The sequence below is a fragment of the Spinacia oleracea genome, chromosome 5 (assembly GCF_020520425.1).
Source record: "Spinacia oleracea cultivar Varoflay chromosome 5, BTI_SOV_V1, whole genome shotgun sequence".
Classification (NCBI taxonomy): Eukaryota; Viridiplantae; Streptophyta; class Magnoliopsida; order Caryophyllales; family Amaranthaceae; genus Spinacia; species Spinacia oleracea.
Window position 1 is genome coordinate 110,912,772 of NC_079491.1, and position 12,643 is coordinate 110,925,414.

The 12,643-nt window shown below is 36.2% G+C and overlaps 2 protein-coding genes and 1 long non-coding RNA gene across 7 annotated transcripts; 2 read left to right on the forward strand and 1 right to left on the reverse strand.

The window, feature by feature from the left end:
• Positions 1–1,035: 1,035 nt before the first annotated feature.
• LOC110785196 (butanoate--CoA ligase AAE1) lies at positions 1,036–11,132 on the reverse strand. 5 transcript variants are annotated; one of them, XR_002532529.2, is made up of 4 exons: positions 10,740–11,132; positions 7,981–9,484; positions 7,045–7,135; positions 1,036–1,266 (listed from the first exon to the last, which is right to left on the reverse strand). XR_002532529.2 is itself a non-coding variant. In XM_056830317.1 (3 exons), the coding sequence occupies exons 1-2, from the start codon at positions 10,935–10,937 to the stop codon at positions 8,015–8,017; spliced, it is 1,668 nt and encodes a 555-aa protein (XP_056686295.1). In that variant the 5' UTR covers positions 10,938–11,132; the 3' UTR covers positions 1,036–7,135; positions 7,981–8,014. The 5 variants fall into 5 exon arrangements, 1 of the variants encoding a protein (XP_056686295.1); XR_008922070.1 differs by having other exon boundaries at positions 1,036–2,162; XR_008922071.1 differs by having other exon boundaries at positions 1,036–2,225.
• LOC110785197 (germin-like protein subfamily 1 member 17) lies at positions 1,425–2,387 on the forward strand. Its single transcript, XM_021989635.2, has 2 exons — positions 1,425–1,558; positions 1,647–2,387. The coding sequence occupies exons 1-2, from the start codon at positions 1,435–1,437 to the stop codon at positions 2,207–2,209; spliced, it is 687 nt and encodes a 228-aa protein (XP_021845327.1). The 5' UTR covers positions 1,425–1,434; the 3' UTR covers positions 2,210–2,387.
• Positions 11,133–11,396: 264 nt separating the features above from the next.
• On the forward strand, positions 11,397–12,576 carry LOC130460646 (uncharacterized). Its single transcript, XR_008920558.1, has 3 exons — positions 11,397–11,568; positions 11,748–11,810; positions 11,916–12,576. It is a non-coding gene; the product is annotated as an uncharacterized lncRNA (long non-coding RNA).
• Positions 12,577–12,643: the final 67 nt, after the last annotated feature.

A 12,643-nucleotide genomic window follows, 5' to 3' on the forward strand; every position in this document is an offset into this window, starting at 1 on the left:
CTCTCCATATATGCTGAATATGGACCATGGAGAAATTCCGAAGAAAAGTCTCGATATCGTTGATAATGGTATGGAGTTTCGAACAGGATATTCCATATGCTTTTAACTTCATTGATTACTAGAAGATTATCGCCTTCAATGTTGATTATGCTGATATTGAGCCGGATTGCCTCTTGAAGACCTTTGTGAAGAGCCATAGCTTCTGCCATAAAAACTTTAGTTGTTCCTAAATTGAAAGTGATTGTTGAGGTAGTGTTTCCACTGTTGTCTCTGATGATGATGATGCTTGCTTATGCCAAATTTGGCTTGCATGAACCGTCGAAGTTGAGTTTGAAGGCGTCCTGTGGGGGCGGAAACCACCTCAATCACCATAAGAGGTGGGGAGGTGGTCGGGATAGGGGTGGAATGAATAGTGTGAAAAGGGGATACCACTAAGTTGATGGGTGTCAATAAGGTGTTTAAGCTCCCATTCTTTATGTGCATTAGAAGCTTTGAAAAAACATCTGCAATTCGAGAAAGAGAACTGCGAAAAGACCAAGTCATTTCTTTCTTTTCATATTGCCCAACAAAGAAAGAGGAACTTGGAAAGCACGATCGAGTGGCGCTTTAGGTGTTCAATAGTTTGAAGAAATCGTCATTTGTGATAGTACAGTCTATCCATCTTTGAGCGAGTCTGTGGGTCCAAACTTGGTTGGTAGTGGGACACGTTGAAGATCTGATTAATAGACTCACTGTTTGTGTTGCATCTTGGACAAGTATTGGAGAATTTGTCTTGATTTGGTCAAAATGTCTTGTACACACAGGTTGTACAATAAATTTATTATACACCGGAATAACTTTTAAACTGTTTTGTGTAACTTTTACTTTGTGTAATTTTTAATATGTTTTTATTAACTTTTAAATTATATAAAAAAATGATGGACAAACATGTTAACAGGGTTAAATAGTTATCTTTATATATTACTAGTAATTTTTAAGAATTTTTTTTATTAAACTAAAAAAATAAAGTATCATAAAAAATAGATAACACAAATATAGAGATAACTTTTAAGCATTTTAAGTTAACTTTCAGTCCGTTGTAGAATATTTATTATACATCACTTGTAAATAAAAATTTGGCAAAGGAAAGGACATATTTTACTTCTAGTTACCAGTTGACATTTTCCTATGATGATTACAGTGCTTAGCTAAACAAACACTTATAAGTTCTAATTCTATTTGGTTGTCGTAATACCAAGTCATCACCTGCTAAAAGCAAAAGTAAACCTGCAATAACACAAAGTATGACTTAGCTAACGTGACCAATTCAACTCCAAAAATGTGCGGCACCTAAAACTATAAAAAGGGACCTTTCCCATGCTTAAGAACCACCATAAGTCCACAACTCACAAGTAAAGTACAACTTCCCAAACCCATTATAACGGATTGGAAACCATGGCATCTTACAGATTGTATGCATACTTAACCCTTGTAGCTCTAATTTTCTGTGTTGCATATGCCACTGATCCTACCCAGCTCCAAGATTTTTGTGTCGCAACTAATGACCCGAAAAATGCATGTAAGATTCAGTTCTTTCCTCACAGTACAGGTTTAAGTAGTTAACACGAACACTAATTAATGTATATTTTGTTTATATTTATCTACAGTGTTTGTAAATGGGCTGTTCTGCAAGAATCCTATGGAAGTGAAAGCAGAAGATTTCTTCGCCAAAGGGCTAGACAAACCTCGTGACACCAACAACAGACTAGGATCAGTTGTTACTCCAGTAGATACAGCACAATTACCAGGACTCAACACCCTTGGAATATCCATAGCTAGGCTTGACTTTGCTCCTTATGGTGTCGTTGCTCCCCACACACACCCTCGTGCCACTGAAGTTCTTACCGTGTTGGAGGGTACCGTCTATGTGGGTTTTGTGACCTCTAATCCACCAGTTAATGGTGCAAATAATAAGCTTTTTGCTAAGGTTCTTAACAAGGGAGATGTATTTGTTTTCCCACAAGGCCTCATTCACTTTGAACTCAATGTTGGCAAGACTCCTGCTGTTGCCATGTCTGCCTTGAGCAGCCAGAATCCTGGAAGAGTCACAATTGCTGATGCTGTATTTGGTTCTAAATCACCTATCTCAGTTGATATACTTTCCAACGCCTTTCAGCTCGATGCTAATATCATCAGGTCAATCCAGTTAAAGTTCTCCACCAGCTCTTAATTCAGGACAAGTATAGCTATATGATTCAATAAAAAACAAGTGATAGCTTATACATATAATAGAAAATTGTTTTTGTAACAGCCAATGTCCAGAAAATATGGCAAAATAAAGATTTTCGAATTTCTTTGATATATCTCTATTATATAAGCCAACTCCTGAGGGTATTTAAGTAAATTAACTTTTCGTGTCCATCTTTGAATTGACGATAATACCCCCACATATTCACATTCAACCCTTCCTGACTTCCTGCTCTCCTCCCTCCCGTTTTCTTCTCTCTCCTCCTCCTAATCTAACCCCCAACTTTGATTCCAAACCCTAGAAAATCACTGGGTTTGAACGCATCCCCTCTCTTTCCTCTCAACTCCATCCTTTTCTCTAGCCTCTCCAACTCCATCGTTTTTTCTAACCTCTCAACTCCATGGTAATTCTGCAATCTCACACCTCCGAAACCTCCCCGTCTTCTTCCCCGATCACCAGGGAAACCCTCGAAATTCAAAATCTGAGCAAACAAGTACGAATTGCAAATTAGGGTTCCAAACTAGGAGGCGATGACGATCTCTCCTCCCTTCACTCAAAAATCTCAATTCTTCAATTCTCTCTCATCTTCGATCTCATCATCAGGTAATTCATACAATCAATTATTTTTTTTCCATCAATTTTGTGGTTTCTTCGTCTTTGATTCTATTTTTGCGATCCCGATTTTACAAAACTAAGGATTTTAAGTGCTATTTAGTTTTCGTTTTTGCAATTTTCATTACGAGGTTTTGCTTTTGATTAGGTTTTAGAAATCTGATTTGGATTCCTAATTGGTTTTAGAAATATGATTTGGGGCCTTATAAATTTTGCTTTTGTCCGTTTCCTAACGCATTGGCTTCAATTCAAACAATTGGAAGGTGAGAAGAAGAAAAAGATGACGTCTGGGTTTTCCGGAGATGTGTTATACGACGGAGGTGGTGCAGGGACCGGCGGAGGGAGGGCGGAGATGGCGACTTTCCGACAACAACAGCAACAATAACAACATCAAAAATCGTGGTGAGTTTCATTTGATTTAATTTTACTATTTAATTTTACCAATTTGGGAATTTTTTTGTTATGGGATTTGGCAGTTGCTTTGATGAAATTAAATAGTACTCCAATATATTGCTAGATTTTGGTATTTATTTTAATTGATAATTACAGAGTATTTCTTTGAATTATTTTAGTTTGTTAATTAATCACCAATTCTGAAAATTTTCGAAATTATTTCAAATTTTTTTTTTTCGTGAATTGTGAATTTAGATTGTCAATTCGATTTTTTTTATTTTTAATTTTGCAGATTTTGTGATTTGAATTTGTTTCATTTCTTAAATTTTTTATTTCAAATTTGTAAGATTTGGGGGTTTAATTTGTTCCAGCTCCATTGATTGATGATTGAAATTTGGGTGCTTTGCTGTCATTATTACAAAGTTAGGAGTAGTACAGTAGCAGTAGTACCTCTTTCCTCAATCATCTATAAATTAAATTATTGCATCTTCTATAAATTAATTTAGGATTTTATTACATTATACTTTATAGGTCTACTTACACATTACTTCACCATCATATAGATATCTCACTTCTCAATGTTCTTCCTTCATTAGAAAGAGAGGATTTTTGGGATTTATACAGATTTATAACAACAAACAAAAGTGGGGACCTTTTTTGATTTTTGATTGAGGTGGGTAGTTTCTAAACTACATGTAAATTCAAATCCCTTTTCTGGGTACTTCGATTTTTTTGTTGTTGGTGAAGGTTGTGTTTTTAATGCAGATTTAACTGTGTAGAATATTAACACAAAGGGAGGTGAAGAAGGAAATGGCAGGGAGGAGTAGAGTGTATGATCCGAGCAAGCTGCATTTGAAGAGGGAGCTGGCCCAAATTTGAAAGGCGGCACGGGTATTGCGTGATCCTGGTACCACTCACTTCCTCTTGGAAATCACCTTTAGGTTCGTCTAGATCTGTGGCCCCATCTTTTTTCTATCAGCTACACATCGAACTTATGTCTTCATGCATAAGAGATAAATAGATAATTCATTAATAATTGGTTTATGTTAAATTGATTGTAATGTATACAAGATTGTTTTGAGTTCTCATGATTTTTTTTGGTATTTGTTAGTGTTTTGGCGAGTTACTTTAGTGTTAAGTCCTGGACATAATTACTGGAATTGAACAAGTAATTATTCGGCGATTCATATAATTTTGTTTTTTGATTAATTAGCAATTGGATGAGAATGTATTAGCTAATCAACCTATGCAGAACTTCAGTGAGCTAATCTCATGTTTACTCAAATTTCTAGCCATAAACTGCTGCTGCTCACTCTGCTATTAGAGAACTTTGTGCTGCTCACTCTGCTATTAGAGAACTTTGTGCTGCTCACTCTGCTTAGAGAACTGCTATTGCTCACTCTGCTATTAAAGAGTGTTGTTGGGGTCATCATCTGGTGTATGCAAGAACCATAGATCGCGTTATTCATGAATTCTTAAACCAGGATACCACATGTTCATATAAAGTTTGAAGCATACATTCATTGTTTACTTAATGGAAAAAAACCACACAACATTCTCTGTTAATAGTTACGTCTTCCAACTGTAAGCTTATTTGATCCTTCAAGCAAAAGTTATTGCACTGCTGTGTATTTTCTGCTTCATTATATTCATGTGAAATTATCTGCATGGATAGCTGATTCTGTATCTAAGTAATTAATTCTGGTTACTTGCAGATTTCAATGTTTGAAAATGTGATTTGTCGAAAATGATCGTCTATAAATGTACAATTTGCTGAAAAAGTTTTCCTTTTGTTCTTTTGTGCCAAAACCAGGTTCATGTGATAAGACATACAGAGAGACTTTATGTAAACTTTCGCAGATTTTTTTGATTTTTACATTGATAGAGAGACTGTATGTTTTAGTAACTTTTTCAGAAAAATTGCCTTCTATCTGAGGTAGGTTAGTTGTTTGATCCAATTTTGGTTTTAGTTTCCTTCATTTTTTAAACAATTTGTTTGTAAATTTATTTTAATTTGAAATGTTTGTTGGCTCTCAGCTATTAGCGGGATTGCTAAAATTTTCGAACTTCTACACTGAATACTGATCCTTGAAGCTGATTTAATTTCAACTTTGTGCAGATTTAATTATACCAGTGCATAACCTGTATATTTGATTCTTCGGCGCCGGCGATCAAATTCCTTGGTGCGATCCTGATACTATTTCACCATTAATTTTTTTGGGCATTGCTTTAATTTTTCTGGGTTTGTTCATTTTAATTAATATGAAATTGATAATTACAGAGTATTTTTTTGAATTATTTTGGTTTGTTTAATTAATCACCAATTGTTGTTAGGTTGTTCCTGTTGTTCGCAGGTTGTTTCAAGTGTTGATTTTCTTCTGTTTTTTCCCAGCAACAGCTGATGTGTTCTGCTGCAGTAAGTGTTAATTTTCTTCTGTTTTTTCCCAGCAACAGCTGATGTGTTCTGCTGCAGTGTTTTGATGTTGTCTTAACATTACTGTTGTTCTGTTTTTTTATGCAGTGTTTTGTTTGTTAGGGTGCGGTGTGCACCCTTCTTTGTTGATTGATGTTTCTTTCCTTGAGCTGGAGGGATGAATGAAAGCATTGGGATGAGACTTAATTTGAGTAGACTTGCTGTTGATTAGTCATTTAAGTTTTTGCCTTCATTTTTGATGGGATGAGAATGATGGAGAAATATGTAATAGTAAAAAATATTTTGAAGTCTCAGAGCCTCTATTTGTGTTATCTGTACTTTTTCGAATTTAACATGACAATACTTTCTGCAAGTCTCAGGGCCTCTATCTGTGTTTTCTCTATTTGTGTGCTTGCACCTTTTTAGCTTTTGAAATTTTGTTTGGTAGTTTTAGTTTCTATTTATGGTTAAGAAAGTAAAGAAAAAAGCATGTTAAATAAGTAGGTTAAAGTTACTAGATAAGTACAATCACTCGATTTTACGTTTTTTATATAATTCCGCACGCATCGCGTGCATATAAGACTAGTACTTGTATAATAGAGCAGAAAGCAACTGTGTCCTTACGTTTATTGCGTTTTCACCTTCAGTTCCTCCCATTTTACCTATCTTTTTTTAAAAATTAACTAAAACCTCCATTACTTCCCAATTTATACTTCAATTACGACATTAAAAGTCGGCATAGCACCAATAAACTCACAACATGATGTGCCCTTTTGGCAAAGGTCTCCTTGCCTCGTTGGACATCGATAATACTTGGAAAACGAGCCATTATCTCATGTTTCTTCAGACCTAGTTGAATAACCTAGATCACCCTTGCTTACAACAGCCTCTAGATCACCCTCCTCAACCTCTGATTATTGCTCCTTGTGCCATAAATGGTCAAGGAACTTTATACCTATGTTGCTCAGACTCTTCATTGTACCTCAAATATCAAATATTGAACATTCGATACCCCATAATGGGCAAGTATGTGGCCACGTGGGTATGGACACTTCATACTACATTTGGAACCCCAAAAGGCAAATTACTTACTGCTCCAACAGATTTTTTTTTTTGCTTCAATTTGGTTATGTAATCAATACGGAGTATTCAAAAGTACAAGAAAATAATGCCAAATCGTAAAGACACCTCTTAATGTTTTGTTAGGCAGTTCGAATGAACAATCACAATCCTGCATCACAAAGAGTTTTCACACCCATCCCCGCTCAACCAAGAAAAAGAAAAGAATATTTTAATCACAGATCAGCAGAAACTTTTTCAACAATGTAAAACTTGAGGACGAACTTGTATCTTCAATATAACGGATAAGTTTGACGTCAGTTAAACTCAGAGGACTTACCAAAATGCAATGACAGATAATTTATGAGAGCTCTTTATTTCTTGAATCTGCTTCTTTACAGAGTAACACTATCTGTGAAAACATCAGAACTCTGCACAAAGTTTCAGAGAAATATTAGTATTTGTACCAAAACATCACTTCAAACTTAGACGCCCGATCCGAACCCAACCCAACTAACGGTTGAGCTATCTCTAATTACAAGCACGCATGGTCCTACACTTTTAAAAAAAAAAAAAAAACACTATGCAACATTCTGGTGTTTGTATCAATACCTAACATTGCTACACCTGTTTTGATACTTTTCGAGTTTGTAGGCCAAAGGTGAAATTATTTTAGGACCAAGGCCAAAGGTGATATTATGTACAGTCTTTCCAAGTTCTGGATCTGAAACCATGAGATCAACACATCTTTCCATAATGTTAATTCATTGACATCCAAACCTACAACTTCATCCAACTAAGCTAATGGCATGTATTTACATCTAAACCTACAAGAAAAAAATGGAATCCGACATTATTGTCTGAGCTTTCCGGTTCACAAGTTGTAACAAATTCATCGTTGGACATTCGTTCTGAATCATAAAAGTCAGAGGTAAAGCAGCAGAGCACATTTATAAAAACAAAAATCCAATGGCATGTATGTACAATGGGTCAGAATTGAGGACCATGCATGATCAACAAGTATTTTCTGATTCAAGGCTCCCGAATATTCACAACCTAATTTCATGTTTCCGGTGAAGCATCACATCACCTAGTATCTGAACACATTAAAATGCTTCTGAAAAATATTTATAGAAGAGATGTCCCAATATAATAGAAACATTTATTTGTCACTAGCAGTCTAGAACTGCCGAGTGCGAACAAAATAAATGTTATATGCAGGTAATATATTGAACACACTACTATATACGAAGATCATGGGAAAGAAATTACTAACAAAAGAGTTGAGTAAGCAATTAGGTTATCCATTCTTAAAGCTTGCTGGGTTTTTTGTGAATAAGGCTTCCCATGGCCTTCGCTTTCTCCCTGAGAATGAATTTCTGTGTCTTCCCGGTAGATGTCTTCGGAAGATCCACAAAAACAACAGAGCGAGGAGCCATATAATGAGGTAAGTGATCTCTACAGAAATTAATTATATCTGCATCAGTGACATTTACACACCCATCCTTCAGCTTTATGAACGCACAGGGTGTTTCCCCCCAGTGATCATCAGGACGTCCCACAACAGCAGCATCTAGGACAGCCGGATGACTAAATATTACAGATTCTACCTCAATTGTGCTAATATTCTCTCCCCCAGAAATGATTATATCCTTTGACCGGTCCTTTAGCTCAATATAACCATCAGGGTATTTAACCCCTAAGTCTCCGCTGTGAAACCATCCATCCTTAAAAGCCTCCTCGGTAGCTTTCTGATCTCTCAAATATCCATTCATAACGGTATTTCCTCTAATCATAACCTCGCCCATTGTCTTTCCATCAGCAGGAACACTTTTCATAGTACCGGGATCTTTGATATCAACTTCCTCAAGCCCAGTATGAAGTACTCCTTGCCGGGCCTTTATTTTTGTTCTCTCATTTGGAGGAAGAGCATCCCACTCTGGCTTCCACACACAAACTGTTGCAGGACCGTAGGTTTCAGTCAGCCCATATCCATGTATTACTGCAAACCCAAGTTCTTCCATTTTGAAGATAACTTGTGGAGGAGGTGGGGCACCACCTGTCACCACTACCACCTTGTTCGGAAGAGGCTTCTTCTCATCAACTGGAGAATTTATTATCATGTTTAAAACTGCTGGTGCACCACTCATGTGGGTAACTTTATGTTCTGCAATACTACTGAATATATCCTTTGCAATAACATTGCGCAGACAGATGTTTGTCCCACCTTGAGCTGCTACACCCCATGTAAAACACCAACCATTGCAATGAAACATTGGAACAATCCACAGATAGACAGGCCTTGAAAGCATTTCATTCACTAGAACTGTAGCCAAGGAGTTCAAATATGCACCTCTGTGGCTGTAAACTACACCTTTTGGGCTTGAGGTTGTCCCTGAAGTATAATTCAGTGCAATTGGGTCTAATTCATCTTTTGGCCTTCGGATCTCAAATTCAGGGTTTCCTGCCGCTAAAAGATTCTCATATTCCAAGTTTCTAGAAGGGGACATTTCACTTCCAACTGGAATCGACTGTTCATCAAGAACTAAAATGATTTGAGGAAGACTTGAGCTTGACTTGGACAAAATATGCAGTGCTCCATGTACTACATCTAAAAATTGATAATCTACAAAGATGACTTTTGCTTTTGAATGTTTTAGCAACACCGACAACATTGCAGAGTCAAGCCGGATATTAAAGGCACAAAGGACTGCTCCAGCCATTGGGACCGCAAAGTGCAACTCATACATTGCTGGAATGTTGGGGATCAAAGCAGCAACCTGTAGTTGGAAAGTCGATGAACATGAGAAAAAAGGAATTGTTAGAGAGAGATAATTTAATTCTGGTTGCAGGGAGAATTGTGGTGCTGAGAAAAGCAGGGATAAAACAGATATGGACAACACAAAAATGGCAAAAAAATAAATAAAAAGAGTAATATCACAGAATATTAGGACATCGGGAGCACCCATCCACTTAAGCTATTGTATTTCATGATTATGCATTCGCATATACATCATACAATTGCAAGATTGAAGATCAAACCCAAAGGCCACATATACGCTTTCCAATATACTCTATGTGACAGGTTGAAAGCATACTGCAGTTAGGCCTGACAAGACAAACAGATGTGAAATCTATCTTACTAGCATAATGCCATGACCAACCCACTCCCAAGTCCCATCAATTGCCTGCTAACAACCGTATTATCATAGATTATTTTAGCTAAACTTAATAAGGTTTGGATTATTGGATTCTTTTATTACAAGGTAAGATTGGTTTCAAGCTAAGGATGTTCAGATCCGGAAAAAATTAAGTTTTTCCAGAGCTTAGGTAACTTACCACCCTACTTTTTCCCTTCTATTTGAGAAATAATCATCAAAAAGTATCTCATTCCGAATTTAGAATCATGCATAAAATGCGAACTCGCACTATGCCATGCACAAAACTGAGCATCACATTGCCCATGTGAGACTAAAGCATCATAGATGCCTAGCAAGCATAAGGCCAAGCCCACACCGTCATGCAATTCAAATTCAACATCCATTAAGTCCTAGAATCCAACGGCACAGCGTGGCTTCAACATAGAATCAATTTCAAATATCCTAAGTAAAGACTTGTGTTTCATTATTTCAAGGCAAGATGCGGCATGCGTAGCTAAGAGCACGCCATGCTCGCCATGGGCATATATAAAGGGGTCTCACACAGTCCCCACCGGAGTGCAAAGGACTATACTTCAACAACATAAGATTACAAATTTAGAATCCAGTATGAAGTGCAAAGAACTATACTTTGATTTATCAGTTAAACTTTGATTTGAACTACACTTCAATTCAAATCATAAAAACCACAAATGTCAAAGTGTCAAATTTAAACATACCATCAAATGATCAAAATCAACACACAAAATAAAGCATATCATATCATCAAAATCAACACGCAAATAAAGCATATAATTACATTTTATATCACAGTACGAAACAAAAACCTAGAAACAAATTAATTTCAATGACCAAAAATTAGGGAGAAAAAACTTACAACATCGCCATAACAAATGGCGAATTGCGTGATTGCAGAAGCGAGTTTGGTGCACCTAATCAGAGTTTCTCTCCAAGTATACTTGATATTCCCATAAACAACAGAGGTTTGATCGCCATAAACAAGTGCTGACCGCTCCAAAAAGCTGATTGGAGTCAGCGGAACGTAATTAGCGGAACAACGAACTAATCCCTCCATTGATCGATTAATTTCAAGAGCTAACAACAAATTATTCGACAAAATAAAATTATTAGGTGTTGAAGATTCGTAACTAGCGGAGCTTTCGAAGTCCAAATATTGCTGATGAACTCATCGTAGAATCAGAACGGAGATAAAACCCACCGTTGTTTTATTTGTAGTTTTGAACAGTTGGAAACCTTAATTTTTGTCACAATTCCGTTAAAAAAAATCTAATCTTCTAATATACATCTCTACTATAATTAAGCCCGTGCGATGCACGGGTCAATCAAGTGAAAAGAGGGAACAACCCTAAATTAATTTTAGTCTTTTACGTGTGAAAGTAGCTTATACAATTATATAGAAATACCTACGTGTTCCCTACGTAAAGACTAAAATACCCTCATGTTATTTATTGGGCTCGATGAGCCTTCGTTTCTAGGGTTAAATTCGTTTATCCCATCTCTCTCCTCTCACCTGCCTCTCTCCCTCCTCTCTCCCCTCTCACTTTTCTCTCTCCTCTCACGATCCTAGGTTACACTTCCTCGCATCGTCCTTCATCAATTGCGGCTCTGAGGTCAATCGCAAGGAAATGCAGAGCTCTATTGGCGTCAGCAAATTCCTTCACCACCGCGTCAACGAACAGCAGGAAGTTCGTACTTTTTTTCAAAAAATTACTTCTATTTATATTTTTTTTAATTTTACTTTTGCAGTTTTAATTTTAATTTGACGAAATTTCCCTCACCTTTTGCTTGATTCATTAATTTTAGGAATTATGCAATTGCTTTTAATTCCTTGTTAATCTGATGGGATTTTTCTAAGTTTTTTCAGGGAGGAAGGACATAAGGATGAACCTCCTGCTGTTTGTGTATATACCGTTTGTGATGAATCAAAGTTCGTTTATTTTTTTGTTTAAATTACTTTCTTCTGGGTAGATTTTTGAATTTGATGAAATTTCCCTCAAGTTTTGCCTGATTTGTTAATTTTTATTAATTTTAGGAATTATCCAATTGCTAAAGGTAATTGATTGTGAGGAATGTTCCAGCACTGGGGTGTGGTGATGAACTAAGACAACTGCTTGCAAGTTGCAACATATGGAGAAGTTGAAGAGTATGCTTACCCAATTTCTTTTTAACTCTCTTTTTTATAAAATATTTTATTGAATTGCAATTAATGTAAATTGTTTTACTGATTGATGACATTGTGGGGTTAATTAAGGTTCTTGATAATTTTATTGGTGTGAAGTGTTATTGACTTGCTTGAATTGTTCATTACTAGTAGTATAATACGAATTGAAGTAGAAATTTATGGTACTTGAGTCTCAATGTAAGTGAAAACATTACATTGAACTTTTAAGTAATTTGGTGATTTTACTGCATCAACTTAATTTCATGTCTTTCTTTAGCTTAAGGAAGTTGAAGATCTTTTTTAAACTAAATTGGTGAATTCTACTTCCACTTGCAACATTGAGTCTTCCATTTTGAATCACAATTACCTTTTTAAGTCTTAATCTGTCCAAGCGTGCAATCATTTAATAGGTCTTATGCATTTCAGCTACGCAAGTAGTATGCAGTATATAGGCTTTTTCTATTTTTCTCCCATGGGCAATAATATGTCCTAAACTGCTTCAGTAATTGATTTTAAACTTCAATAGTTTGCTTTGTTGTGGGACAGAAGTGATTTGTGATAATTGTGGGTCTGGGGGTCGGGGGGTCGGGGTGTGGAGG